Here is a 15,679-nt window from a genome sequence, read left to right on the forward strand (position 1 = left end):
CTCTCCTCCCCAGGTGAAGCACCTCCAGCGGGCAGTAGACAGGTCTCTGCAGCTGTCTCGACAAAGAGCAGCAGCCAGGGAACTGGCCCCTCTGCTGGACAAGGACAAAGAGAGCTGCCTGGAGGAGATCCTGAAGCTCAAATCCCTGCTGAGCACCAAGAGAGAGCAGATAGCCACCCTCAGACTGGTACTCAGGGCGAACAAGCAGGTGAGACACGGGACGAGTGTAGCTGAACCAGTTGACATGCATAATCCATCCATCCATGAACGATTGAACCAGTAACAAAAGGGCTGGTTTATTATTACTTTACTCCATCACTGCAGTGTAAAATAAATATATCATGGAATCCATATCCAATTATTTTGTTACCAGATATATGAAATGATCAAAATACTCAATACTTCAACGGCTACCAGTTCTGGGTTTAACATTGCCTCGAGGAAATGTGTTCAGAAGTTTCTAGTGTGTTTACCGGCCTACAGAGCTACCAACACTGACTGAAGAACTCACTTGGCTGTGCTACACCTTTCCTCCATTGCTATGAGTTTATAGTTTCCCATAGCATGTCCCCAGGTGTGCATCACTGACACAATGCAGAGGATACAGCTCACATTGTGTACAGAGAGAACGGCGAGCAGGACATGAAACAGAACTCTGATACCGGCATCGAACATGTTTCTTGAGCCACTACTTGTACAGAGTACTACAAACACTATTCATTCCTGTTTGAGTGTTGCACATTTAAGCAAAGGGAGAGCTTAGTTTATAGAGACTACAGTGTCGTCTGCATGCGGTTAAATGTGATAGTGGGAAGTAGAAACTGAGGTAAGGAAAGTAAAATGAAAAACACAAGAATATATGATGCGAGTGTGTGTGTATGTGTGTGTGTGTGTGTGTGTGTGTGTGTGTGTGTGTGTGTGTGTGTGTATGTGTGCGTGTGCGTGCATGTGTGTGTGTGCATGTGCGTGTGTGTGTGTGTGTGTTCACCCAGACGGCAGAGGGGGCCTTGGCCAACCTGAAGAGTAAGTATGAGGCGGAGAAGTCCATGGTGACGGACACCATGATGAAGCTCAGGAACGAGCTGAAAGCCCTGAAGGAGGATGCTGCCACCTTCTCCTCTCTGCGGGCCATGTTTGCCACCAGGTCAGAGACAAAATAAAGCAATTAAAGTCCACAAGTCAAAATCTGATTTAGATTAACAATGACTGATGACTATGTGTGATGTGAAACACGAAGCAGTTCCTCTCAGATCTACTAAATGAATAAATGCTGGCTTGTTCGTTATATAAAGGCTTCTCAGTTCTAACCTAGACAGCACAGAGCAGTAGTTTTTTATTTCAACAATATGTGTAAGCTACATGTTCTCTCAATCCGAGGAATATGTTGATAAACATGAACATAAAAGAAAAGTTAGATAAGAAGATCAGTACCACTCTTCTATCACTACAGCTAACCACTGGCTAGCTTAGAGTTAGCACAGCAGCTAAATAAAACCCTTTAAAACTCACTTATGAACACTTTAGACCTGGTCTGTTCAAATGTCCTGAAACTGAACAACACATGTTAATTAAGAGAAAAGCAACATCCAAGCAGGAAACAAAGAAGTGTCTCTTCATGGTCTCTTTTTTTCACCGGCAGCCTCATCCAACCTGTCCAACCTTCTCTCTTCAGGTGTGACGAGTATGTTACCCAGCTGGATGAGATGCAGCGGCAGCTCGCTGCGGCCGAAGACGAAAAGAAGACTCTGAACTCCCTCCTTCGGATGGCCATCCAGCAGAAACTGGCTCTCACCCAGCGCCTGGAGGATTTGGCTTTCGATCAAGAGCAGACCCACCGCACCCGCGGGGGCAGGCTGAACCGCATGAAGACCAGCACCCCCAAAGTAAGTCCCCCGGCCTTGGCTTCGGCCTCCAACATAGTCCAAGGCTCCACTTCAGCTTTGGCCCCTGTCGGCCTCCATCTTTCAGGCCTTCCTAGCCCTGTGTCAGTTCTTCCTGATGATCCCACTATGCCCCTTAGCCCATCTGCGGTCAGTGCATCTCTGGCCTCAGCTCTCACCTCCCCTTCGTCACACATACCTCCTCGCTCTCCATCATCTGCAGCGGCCCCTTCATTCGATGGCCCTCCGGCGCCAGACGGCCCCCCGTGTCTGGAGGCCTCCTCCTCAGTGCGGACCCCGCCCTCAACCCCTCTGAAGCTGGCTCACTCCCAGTGGACCCTAGGGGTGCGGACGTTTGTGGTTGACTCCCACAGTTTCAGTGTCAACGTCTCCCCCGCTCTGCCCCGTAGTTCGGGCCCCTCCAGGCACTACACCCCAGACTCTCATACCTCTCCCCCATCCACCACCATCACAAGGCCGACCCAACCTGGATCTGCCCCCTCCTCTCCTTACCGGTCCCCTGTTCTGGGGCTCAGGCGCTCCACATGGAGCCCTTCACCCCGAACTCGGCCCCTGTCCAGCCTGACGCGTTCCTCTGTCCTCTACACTCCCTCCTCACCCTCCCCTTACTCCTCCTCCCACAGCTATTCCTCTGCCTACTACAGCTCCTCTCCTGCTTTTACCCCCTCTAGCTCCTACCTCACACCTGGCACCTCCTCCTACAACCACTCTACCAATTACACGCCCCTCTACCCCAGATACTACAGTTCGTACAGGCCGCGGCACTGACCCCGAACTATAAACCCTTTAATGTAAGTCTTCTGAAGGCCTTTCCACCAGACTCCTTATTGACATTACAACTGCAGCCTTTTGCTTGAGTCGGGGCTCACAGAGAGGAGGACAGAGTGGTTTCCTGTGCCTAAGCTTTGGCCAATGGGTTCTGAATGTTCAGTGACTTTGCTCAGGGATTTGACAAAAGGAGCACAAGTGCCCCCACCTTCCTTCTTTTCTGAGACTGCTGATTGGTCCACAGGAGGACCTTAATAGAGACTTTTAAATGAACGTTTTTAGAATTTAGGTTCTTCAGGTTGAGACCACACATGCATGGAGTGATTAAAACACAGAGACATTCAGACATTGACCGGATATTTGGTGCACACTTTCATAGGTTTGAATAAGGGGAATATGTCATGACATTAAATACCGTCCTCTATATTCAATATAATATCCATTCTGAAGTGATTCTGTATACAAACACTGTAAACCACATTTCTTTCAGTGCAAGCGTTCTCCTCTGTCGACGAGGTACTTGATGCCTCAGGGTTCAGTGTGATTCAAACAAATCAGGTTCCAAGTGTTGTCCGAACATGTCTGAAATGAAGTGTTTATACCCTTCCTGACCTAATGAGGAGGGACATGAAGATCTGTCCAGAAGACTTATTGATATGTTTTACACCAATGCACATCTGGCAAGTTGCTGCATCCACGTCGGCATGCTTGTCGGGTTGTCATTTCTAAAAGTTTGTCAGACGCGGCATCCTGAACTCCAACTTGGGATCGTGCGGGGAGGGTGTTTGACCTTCCATCAAGCTTTGTTTGAAGCATACTGATTCCTTTAGTGTTCCAGCTACGATCACAATCTCTCTTCACACACACACACACACACACACACACACACACACACACACACACACACACACTTGTACAATGAGACACGTGTGGACTGGACGGTGAGAATTCTTTATTTCTTGTCCCGGGTTGTTTCCATCAACCTACTGTCCATCTCCAGCACCGCCCAGTGGTTGGTTCTTACATAGACATTTTCTCAGCTATGCATGATCACGTTTGGATGCTCTTCTCCTGTAGACTCCCTCCCCCTTCCATATGAACATTTGATCTGATAGAGGGTGCATGCTGTACAGAAGGTAGTGGCAGGTCAGAACTTATGAGAAGGAGAGCACTCAAACATGGCCTACGACAGAATACCATCGTTTAGTCATTGTTACTCTAAGAATATACGTGGAGAATAGCTGTGATGATGTGTCTCAATAGTCTAAAGTCTCCTCCTCATTTCTGATTTTAACTTGCTTTAAAGCCCAGGTTGGTAATCTTGAGAAACTAGCAGAGTATTCTCGATAAAGAAAGGATCCAACCTAAAAACCAGCCCAGTGTTGCCATCTCATTTCCAATGAAGGTATCAAGCAGCAGCAGCTCTGAACGTTGATCAAAGTGAGGAAGACTCCAAGTCTTCAACACCGACAGGCCTCCGTCCATGTCATGAGAATTTCAACACACATATCAAACATGTAGATGAAAGAATTAAAACGGTTACCAACCCTGCCTTCATGTAAATCAACCATTAAAAAACAATTCTAACTATTCATTTAAAATAAGGAAACCTGACAATTAGGAGGGAATCCTTAACCAGTCAAATTCCTTCATCATGTCACCCATAAATTACAGCTGACTTTCCTCAGAGCGATATGCAAACCCCCATTAACCACACAGTTGTTCAAAGAGGAGATGAACAGTAATGTATCGATGAGTCCCATTCTTATGCAAATCATTTTGTCAGAAACCATATGCTCAAATTAAGGACCATTAAACACGTGATTCAAGAAAGTGCTACCACATGACTAATCAACTTAGCATCTTTATCTCCACATACTGACAGGAAGAGGAAGTGATTTAAGACTAATCTACGCACCATCATGGCTGATTTCAGAGTTACACTGTGTCAAGGTTCATGCAGCCACACAGACTCACACAGTGTGTACAGGTTGTGTTAACTCTTGTTCACGGCACTGCACCAAACTCAGGGAGCGAGACACGCCTGACTCAACCAAAATGAGTCAACAACCAAACCAGAATGACTATTATCAACTGAAAGAACAGATCTCCCATGATGAGATTGAAGGTCAGAGCTCATTTCTAGTCCGGTTAAAGGAATTCTGAAATTCAAAGAAGTATGCGAGAAGACTGATATACATTGCATCGGGTGTCCAGTAGAGAGCATGATGAGGTGTGTGAACTTGGGAGTGCTCCACTTTGGTAGTGCATTCGATCCAAGTAGTTTTAATATTGGATTTAATCAGATGCAACTGCAGTGGTGACAGCTTTGCAGCCATTTTGCCACCAGTTTCTTAACATTCTTTTAGTTCTCCTCTGCCAAGTAAGAGATGTTATCTGTCAAAACTTTCTGACGTCTTTGACTTTGAGTCAGACCCAGAGGGCTGCGATGCGATTCCTACTCTGCTGCCCGTAATTACAGACGATTATAGACGATGCAGAGGCCCATAAAACTGAAAGCACTCCTTCCAGGAACTGTTTTGTTCATGTGGTTAGCTAGCAAGCTAGTCACAATACATCTCCACCTCTGTACTGGAAACACGATTGATGTCCACCTTACCGTTCGACCTGAGGTGACAGCAAACTCATTTCTGAACTGGCAAAGAACTTATGTGAGATATAAGATAGTCCTTGTGTCTGTGTGCCTTAAAAAGCCATTATACAGCACCTGCACAGTGTAGCCTATCAAATGCCTGTCTAGAAATAATAATGTGCTTTCTTAATTTTCCATTTCCACACCGCCCCTCAGGCTAAATTGCTGGTTTTGTGTGTATTTTCTCTTTTCACTGTCAGTGGGGATAATGACTCAGCTAAATCAGAAATATTTACCTGTCAGTAGATATTCTTTGAGTGTGGTCCAGCATACCGACTTGGGGAATACTGACCCACGTCCCCTCCACTCCTCTGCAATGTACACCTTTCTTTTCCCGTTTGTGTCATCGAAGCCTTTAATGGTCACTTTCTTTCTTCTTTCTGTCCTGATCTATTCATTCAGACTATCACAACTGACTCTTGTCTAACATTGTAAATGAATGCACTCTCCTGTCTACACATGAACATTCTTTTTTATGCAACATGGGGCAAAACCTCATTTGACAGGCACCGGTATTTTCCAGATTTCGAATTGGCTAATTTCAAGGTTGATTTTGCATGTTATTTTTCTAACTCAAACCGCTAAAGCTCTTTGTCTCCAACCACATTTTTAATGAGCAAATAGAATCTTCTGTGTCCTGCCCCGTTGGTTGAATTTTGTTGTAGAAAAAGTGTGACCACAACATGTATAAGAAACACAGGGTCTCTCCCACGTGTCATTAGAGGTCAGGGACGTTGCATTTCCATCAGATAGTTAGTAGGACAATGCTTCCGTTCTGGCACCACACCAGTGTTGTACTTCTTTAAACAATGAGCACATGTCACATTCTTTACTGCGGACCATTTTTAAATAAACGCTGTATACTTTCAGTTTTTCCTCCCTCTCAACTACTGGTTTCCATTTATTCCACAAGCGGTGGAAATGTATATGCAGTCACTTGAAACATGCTTGTTCTGACCTAAAGCCATCACACCGTGTTGAGCTGAGTCTTAATCTCTGTCTCGAGCACTTACGTCACTGAGTAGCTCATATATTATTTTCCAGGAAAAATGCTAAAAATAAAAAACCCATTTGCTTTTAGAAACAATTCTGAGCTCCCTTTCAGCTGCGGAAACCTGTCAGGCACGGAGGTTGCTTTATGCCAAACGACAGGAGGCCAGTTCATAAACAAACCTTAAATCACTGGGAGTCCAAACAAGCTAGAGAAACAAGCTGTGTTGTCAAAAATGACAATTTTGATTATTTTTTATGCCCTTGAGCGCCCAATTTACATTACGAGTTCAAAAAATATCCAATAAATTCCTATTGTGAAACAATTTATGAATCAATTTATTTTCATTAAACAAATATCATATTTGTAAGAAACCTTTCTCGCCGGAGTAAATCGTGTCGTTTTGTGTACGTGCATAATGTAATGTTGTCCTGCATTGGTCACTCAGAGTGCAATGCTCTATGTTTACGTTGTGATCTGCTCAGTGGCTGAAATGTTCCAGGAGATGATGATGATGATGATGGTGATGCAGAACATTATTCAATATTCACCTGATGTTAGTCCAGCACATTTGAATAACGCGTGACATGACACATAGTGGGAGCCTGGGAAGACAGGAAAACATCCCTGAATGTGAAGCGCTCCAGAGAGATGAGCAGTAATGTTGATAATGTGCACTGCCCGTATCAACAAGTCAGCTATTTGCATTTCAAATCAACATCCAGGATGTTCTTTGTTGAGGTGATTCAAAAGTACACTGAAGGGTAAGGAACATGAACATCTTGTGTGGGTGTAACCTGTTGAGGTAAAAGAAGGAAACCAGTGTGACCTCCTCTCTGTGATCCCCTCGCTCTGGCCACAGATACAAGTCACACAAGCACAGCGGCACACGCCTCTCTGTTCTCCGCCAACCAACTGCTAAATTTCGATCAAGGGAAAAATGAACCAATGAGAGACAACCGGAGGTCTGTCAAATGTTGTTATCTGCCCCATGACACACCTACTGGAGCAGCAGGTGTGCGGTTCCACTCATATGTTGTGTCAGTGTTCCTCAGAGACCGATGTTAAAGTTGACTGCTTTAGCGCCCGGCTGTGTGATTGGTGTGCTCATTTTGGCAAACATCTCTGGAGTGAATCATACATGTAGGTCAAAGAAATGTTAAGTCGGGTTCTGGAGAAATATTACAGTTTGAAATGATGTGTTTATTCTGATAATGACATACCTTCCCTTCAATATGGTATTGTTGACAGTATTCATTTCAGCACTTTTTTACTAATGTGTTCCCAAAAATGTTCCATTATTGCCTTGAAGCAAGTAGCCTTCATTACAGTTCAACAGAGGGAGTTTTCCCATACAGACATTTCAAAAAGAGCTGGTTCTCACAGAGAAATCATCTGATTGATTTTGGTTTGTCTGCTTGTGACCGGAGCAGTTTGCCCTCTTGGATAAGCTCTTAGTCGTTTCCAAAGGCAGCTACACTGAGTCCAGTCGCCATGAACAAGTTGTGTCATTCTGCAAACCACAAAGTGATGTAGCATGTAGAAAGTTAGGTGGAATAATAACGAGTATACCACACGAGACAGAGACCAGGATGTCCCGTGTAAAACCTAAAGTAAATGTTGACTCGACTTTTGTGGCGTACCTAAGGGTTGTTATTCTTTATTCACACTAGTTACATTGTCTAGTTATTATTTTAACCAGACAGCCCAGCTCGTTCGCTCCGCTCAGCTTCAGCCAATCAGCTTGTCGCTCCGTCTCTGCGAGCTAAACACTCAACTAAGTCACGACTGTTTGCTTCCTGGCTCCTCGGTGGTGGAATGAGCTCCATTGACATCAGGAAGTGTCTACATCTTCCGTCACTAACTAAAAACTCATCTTTCCTGACTACACCTTGAATAAGGAAGGTAGCGCAGTAGCACTTTAGTAGCTTGTAAATGGTCTTACTGATAGCACTTTGTAGTTTGACTTTATTGAAGAAATGAACTTTCCTGATTCTTCTTGTTCTGAGTTTGTTCTCACGAGGTTAAATGCACTTATTGTAAGTCTCTCTGGATAAAAGCGTCAGCTAAATGTAATGTAATGTAACACACACTTGATCTTTTTTCTAACCTTAACCAAGTAGTTTTGTTGACTCACACAACATTTAACCACGTGGCATTGTGTGTTACTGAAACGTGATACGAGGCTGATATGAAACATAATAATGAGACATATTTGTGGTTCAGACACCTCGACATTCAACGTACAGCATTCCATGTAATGCAGAGATGTACAATGTCAACATTCTCTCTGGTGACTGGACTGCTGCTCTAACTGGATAACCAAGGAGCCTGAACATCAGGACTGCAGTCCGGCCACACAGGGGCCTCATGCTGCGTGTGTCGTTGGTCCTCTCGAGGCTGGTCTGTCAGTCAAAGTAACTGAAGCTGTCATTGCAGAAAACGTACCATATCTTGCAATATTTGAATCCGCATCAATGGAGTGCTTGTGAAGATGTAAGTGAAATTGAGACCAGAAGTGCTGCACATCAAATAAAAAAGAAGAAAAATTGCAAAAAAATGCAAATTTCCAGTCCAAGTAGATGTCTGAAGGTAGTTCAGTGGTGCTGATACTGCGACAGTACGGAGGGAGAACGATACTTCAGCTCCGACTGCTGATGTAGCAACACAAACCCAAATGATTCAGTCCAGCCTCATAACAAGTGTAAGTGTAACAGTGTCTCGGCGAGGATTACACTTTTAAACTTCAGAGGTACAATCATTGCTTCCCCACAAGCACAAGACCTGTGCAGGTTGACGGGAGGCTACTTGGCTGTAGCTGGTCCACATATGACTGGAATGACGGCAGGTCGGGGAGGGTCTTCACACAGCAGAGGTTACAGTAAATGGGAGACACCCAGTCTTAATGTTGGGAAAACTCCATTCTGTTGTGAAGGAGTGCTGCAGGTGCTTGTTTTCCTCGAGAATAGATCGTTAAACTCTGGATCATGTTTCACTTTTTCACCAAAAAACCCATGAAACAAATTTCATGGGTCAAATTTCCCGAGTGGGAAGACAAATTTCCCGAGTGGGACAATAAAGTTTATTGTATTGTATTGAAAGAAACCTGCCATGAACGTTAGCTTTGATTGGAAACAGTTGTCCCTCATGTTTGGATTGAAATAGTTCAAAACATTCACAATGTCATTCAAGGACGACGATGAGCCCCACCGGCCGCAGGAAATGTAAACAATTTGGCAACTTTGCATAAACTTCTTGTTTTCTTTCTTGGCCCTCAGTCTAATTCTGCGAGGCCAGAGAAAGCTTTGTGTCTAAAATCATTTCATAAATGTCTGTCTAGCTACAGCTCCAATCTCCTGTCACTGTATGACTTTGCAATATCCACCAGATCACACAACTCTCACTTTGATCTGATTGAATGAAGCCTCCGTTGGTCCGGAGAGGCAGCGTCCTGTTAGCAGCTCCTCTGAGCATCCAGACTGTTAGTTCCTTCCACTCCATGTGTCCCATGCCTGTTGCTTTCTGACCACTTTATATGCACGTGTACAAGTAGTTTAAAGCTTTAACTGTACAGTGGTATGTTAATATATATTGTAAATATCTATACATAAATACTTTGTGTGTTGTATTTTGTGATTGTACAGTTGATCATCATTCTCCGCCTTCATAACAAGAAATATTGTTCTCCATCATATTTATTTGTGGTTACAAGTTCATACATTATTCATACATAAGACCAATGTCCCACAGAGCAAAACTTTCAAACAATACAAAAATCACTTAATCTGACTTTACATCAAAACACTAAACCCGTAATGTGTCCATGTTTGTGTGTCTCAGTGACTCATGGGGACAACAGGTTCAGGTCTGGTCTGACGCTGCAGACGCCACTGACCTGCTGCGCTGTGATCACCTCTCATCAACACCCGTCACTGCAGCGCTCACATTGTTATTCTGAGAGTCTGACACAAAAGAGAAATAAAACCTTTTTTAATCTCTTTACCTTGATTCTATCTGATTGTTATTGTGTCCAACCAAATCTCACTCGAGCATATTCTAATTCTAAAAACCTTGTGAGATGTTAGGTCTTATTGACATATTCATATTCATTCTTTAAGCCAGACTTTGTGAGACACAGCATTCAGCATCCCAGATCAAGTGAAAGGTAAATAAAAAACCTTTCATTCCTCTCTCAGTGGCACTTTGATGGACATATATTGAGGCTGCACAGTCACAGTCACACATGGAGGGATGCAGGTGAGGCGTCACCGGGCGAGGCCATTTTTGTGCTGAATGTGAGTCAACCACACCACATCTTTGCTCGTGGTTGAGGCTGGGACCTGGCTGGTCCAAGTTGAACTCCACGCAGTGCGAAGATGCAGAGTGAAAATGATCGAGTTACCCTTTAACCTCACTGATTTGTGGGTATTTATTTAACTTTGGACAAGCATTTATCTACCTTTCATGATTATCTCTGAACTATTGACAGTGCATATCTGTGCTGTGTGTCTATCTAACAGTGTCAGTCTCTTGCAGATCGTCAGTAGCCTTCTGCCACAGTGCCGCTCTGCATACCCTCCCCACAGCTGAGGGGCCCTCAACTCCCTTTACAGGTAAAGCAACATCATGGTCACTCAGCGTACTCTAGAGCCAGGCAGGTATCTCAGGCTATTGCATTCAAATGAATGATGAGCATCTGTTCAGACATTCCTGGTCCCCAGAGGAGGAACTCTGCTGATCCTCCAACTCGATCTGCCAATGAGTTGCAGCTGGTATGGCAGCCTCTACCTCCAGTGTATGAATGTGTGTGTGAATACTGAACGTTGACACTTCAAGTGGACGCAAAACAAGAAAGTAGCTCTACAAATGCAGTTCCCCTGTTGGCCTTCATGACGCACCAGTTTTAGACATAAAGAATGAGGAAGTCCACGTGGGGAGGACTTTGACCTGGGATACTGCTGTTCATGTCCTTTACGAAATCAAGTCAACATTTACTTATTTTGCCATAGTTTTTATATTTTATATACATTATTTTATGTAAGAAACTTATTTGAACCAGAAGCACCACCTCTTCCTGAGCCGAACAAGTAGTTTCTGCCTCAGCCGAATGAAATACACACAATAACTATTTTGAAATGAGACTTTTTGCATGTAATGAACATGAAGTATATTTAGAAAAGACACATGAGAGGAGTATTTTGGCACGTCATCCCTGATGGGAGGGGAACCGAGAACATCAGAGTTTGAAGCTCTGGGCCGCTGACCAGCATTACTCTTCGACTTTCCCACTTGCACCACCATGAGGTTCACATTGGGGGTTTGGGTTCAGACGTTCATCATCTTCTCTGGATGAATTCAGATAACTTGGGTGATCCTTTGACATTTAATCTAGCGCCATCTTCAGGGGAAAATTCAACTCATAGATCCCCCATGCTGCTTCAGCCTGAGCATAGTCACACCATCTATGTAGAGCCTCGTTGTTCTGAGAGTTCTCTGAGAAAGAAGAAGTTGCTGCCTGAGGCTTTTGGCCTGTGAACTGTTGTGACCTGTTCCATCAAAGATGAGAGTCTTCTGACATATGGAGCACTTGTCTCTGTGTGCATCACTGTTCAGTCAATGAAGCTGCTCTGGCTGAATTACAGTACAGAACATTTTTCTGTTACCTTGTCGGTCAATGCAGTGATTAATGTGCATTGGTTTTTGTGTCTCGACTTCCAATCTGTCTTTTTCAGTCAGAAAAGACAGATTTCTTTTTAAAATGATCTTCAGGTCCTGACAGCAATCAATACATTAAATGCCTCTACTTGTCTAACGGTCTGTCTACCTACCTGTCTGTCTACCTACCTGTCTGTTACCTACCTCACGACTTCACTATCTGTTTGTCTAGCTACATGTCTACATACCTACCTGTCTACTACCCCTCTGTCTCCCTAGACCACCTGTCTACCTGTCTGTCCAGCTGTAATGTAATTCCTTCATAGGAACCTGATGTTTTCCTCCATACAATCATTGTACATGTTTACAAAATACAAAATAATGTTTGCTTCAAAGGATTACCTTCACATTTTATAAAAGAAATGTGCATTCCAATGCGACATTTAGCTCCCCGGCTATACGACAGATGGCTGCTAGGCATTGTGGTCTATGTAAAACCCCCGGATGCCTATAAACTGTAGGCTCTCTACTCCTTGCTCTCTTGTTCTCAGCAGCAGTGTGTCGACCCTCGTGGATCACTGACCTTGGCTCCGCCCACCACGAGTGCCTCCTGTCAGGCTTCCTCAGTCGCCTGTGGGTCCTCCATCTCTGTGGGACACAACCCCTGACCCCTGACACTGTTGACCCTGAAGACTTTCCCAACAGTCTGTCCAGAGGACCTTGCCCACCTTGAACCTCAGTGACGTCAAGGAGGGTGCGTGGCTCACACTTACATTACATGGAGAAGCAGAGATGATGCTGCCAGCAGAGCCACGTGGACCTCCTGATACATCCATTGTCAGAACTGCTGAACCTACTTATCTATGAATTCATCCATTCAGTTTGGATATTTTGAATAATCAAAATCAAGTTAATCAAATCTTTTCTTTGTGTTGCCTATGTGACATGAACATTTATGTGTATCACAAACAGAAAGACACCATATATGTTAACCTTTGTGTGCGTTCATGAAGCATGTGTAGCTGTGGAGGTTCTGAGGCTTCTTTTATACCCATATGAAGAGCATTCACCATGTTTTTGTCCCTTTGACTTGTATTATTCTGACACATAAGTCTGCCTCTTCATCACCTTGTAGGATAAGCACAAACTGATGCCGAGCATTCCAAACACCTGTTGTTTGTGACTGTTAGCAGCACAGCTAAGCTACAAAGAGCTGGAAGCGCATCAGTATTCATCAGGTCCTCTCTGTGGCGTTGACACTGCTCGGGTGTCACCTCTGTGCTCTGCCACACTGGAATAGGACTCCATCATTATCCACAAATGCTTGCAGCACTCTCTCAACTGCCAACAGGATCGAATTGCACACGAGCCGCAGTCTGGGAGGAAAATGATGCAATTCATTTGAAAACCACTTGTGATTGCATCATTGAACTTTACTTGACTTCAGGCTCCTACAAAGCATGAAGCTGATGACAGAAGGAGGAGGTTTATTCGCTTCATGACTTTACCACACTGTGCAGCACTGGAGTATAAAGGGAATACACATCCTGCATTTTGTCTGTGAGGGAACAGACGGAGGCTGTAACAGACTGAAGTCTGCAACATAATATTCCTATGATTTTAGGAACTGGGCTGTTCTGTACAGGATGCTTGAAACAAGATGGACCTGTGGAGAAGAGATTATTCAGCATTAATAAGCATTATTGTTGTAATATGTTTGTTTCAGACAATTCCCCCAAAAGCCTCCCTTCCAAATCAGAAATAAAGGACTCATGCTCACATCTGTTTTTGCTTTTCTGCCTTCTGGCTGTAAGGAAAAGCCTGGAGGAACCATGGGCTTTCTTATGTAATGCATTTGTTTTTGAATGAATATCTAAAGTCTGAGTTTGCTAGCTTCCATGTGGAAGAAAGAACATCATATGTTTGGTAAAGGTGAGGAAGCCTTAGGCCACAATTATAATGCCTGGAGGATGGCTGAGATAAGCTGGGCCTCTAAGTGTGTGTAAATGTATTATTTGCTTGTGTGTGTGAAATGATTTGCTTTGTGTGATAAACATTTTGAGACCATGATGTAGCAGAAACAGGGACATTAATAAGCAAAGAAGTTAATAGTTAATTTTTGAGCTAAGATTTCTAGAAACTTAAAGTGCAAAATGTATTTCTGAAACTCTTTGACCCTATTTGAACATTTCCCCTGACCACACCCCTTTGTGGGGTTAGATAAGACCTCCTGAGTTGCTGTCTGTTTTGGGGCCTTCATCTTTTAACCACTAGAGGCCGCTAGTGTATCAGGATCAGTGACTCGTGCAGTGGAGGTGGAGGAAGAGGAAGAGGAGGAAGAGGAGGACACCTCTTCATAGCGACTCTCCATGTTACCTGTTACAAACCTTTTTAATTCTCGAACATTAACCTGCCACCAACCAGAGACTCAGACCGATGAAGCGAGGACATAACTTACATTTTATTACACACCCAAATAGATTTTTTTCTGACCATAACCATAGGGTCAAACCTGAAGATATATTTACATTCTAGCTACTCATGTTTTTGAGATGTTCTTGGATTTCTTGAGCAATCCTTGAAGCAACATTTAGGTCATCATTTTAGAGACAATTTTTAAAATCAGTAGAAATGATCATATTTAAATCATTTTTAGTGAACCGGTATCTTGTAGGGACTTTATGTGCTGCATGAATTTGGACTTTTCGAGCAGCTGATCACACAAAACAACAACGTTGCACTAGCCTGATGGATCTAGGAAAGGGGAACCGATCAGCTGGTCTTCTCTCTGCATGGCAGTTACTTTGTAAAAACGGTTTCATGCTGACGAGGGCGAGCAGTCCTTTTGTGAACAGTTTGCTTTTACGTGAACAAAACCAGCAGCAATTTTAAATAAAGGAAAGAGTTGGCATCCTTAGTCCTTTGCAAGAGCAACCCCCACATGCTCAATGCTGTCTCTCCTCCTCTCTTCATTCAGAGTCAGACCACCAACCAAAATCTGTCAGGAGAGCTCGGCTGTTAAACAAAAGGGATGTTGCTGTCACCCGAAAACCTGCTGCTGCAGCACGAAGGATTTCTTTATATGTCTTCATGCCAACACGGACCATCTTATAACTCTTATTCTGTGATTGGAGCACCTCTAAACCTCTCCTCTTGTCCATGTGACTGTATTCGGCATGCTCGAGAGTTTAATGCACGTAAAGGAAAACTGACACCCATAAACCAGTGAACAAACATAGTGCATCACATTTTTCACTTAAATGGAGATGGAGACATAAACTCATGTTTACAATGTTTACTGAGGGAATACATCAAGAGAGAAGTAGAGTCACTTACATAGACTTCTATACAACCAGAGGAGTCGCCCGCTAGTGGTCAGGAGAGAGAATGCAGCTTTAAGACATGAAGCATAGACTTCTATACAACCAGAGGAGTCGCCCGCTAGTGGTCAGGAGAGAGATTGCAGCTTTAACACATGAAGCATAGACTTCTATACAACCAGAGGAGTCGCCCGCTAGTGGTCAGGAGAGAGAATGCAGCTTTAAGACATGAAGCATAGACTTCTATACAACCAAGGAGTCGCCCCCTGGTGGTCAGGAGAGAGATTGCAGGTCTTCAGCATTGGCAGCCTCATGGTCTGTAGACTGGTCACTGATTTTCTTTGATCTGACTTTACTAATTGTAAAAACCCATGTCAGATCAAGACCACAC

General features: G+C 43.9%; 1 protein-coding gene across 5 annotated transcripts in view; it reads left to right on the forward strand.

Moving 5' to 3' along the window:
• LOC137791366 (protein bicaudal D homolog 1-like) overlaps window positions 1–13,729 on the forward strand; it is a 38,776-nt gene extending 25,047 nt beyond the window's left edge. For 2 of the 5 annotated variants that reach the window (XM_068586253.1, XM_068586254.1), the window contains exons 9-11: window positions 14–208; window positions 993–1,144; window positions 1,673–10,593. In XM_068586253.1, coding sequence (XP_068442354.1) covers window positions 14–208; window positions 993–1,144; window positions 1,673–2,669 — 1,344 coding nt within the window. In that variant the 3' untranslated portion in view covers window positions 2,670–10,593. Of the gene's footprint in view, window positions 1–13; window positions 209–992; window positions 1,145–1,672; window positions 10,927–12,519 lie in introns of those variants that run through there. The other 3 variants (XR_011078027.1, XR_011078026.1, XM_068586255.1) reach the window with 3 other exon arrangements.
• Window positions 13,730–15,679: the final 1,950 nt, after the last annotated feature.

The sequence above is a fragment of the Clinocottus analis genome, unplaced genomic scaffold (assembly GCF_023055335.1).
Source record: "Clinocottus analis isolate CAN_PGR_092001 unplaced genomic scaffold, fCliAna1.0.p SCAF_20, whole genome shotgun sequence".
NCBI lineage: Eukaryota > Metazoa > Chordata > Actinopteri > Perciformes > Cottidae > Clinocottus > Clinocottus analis.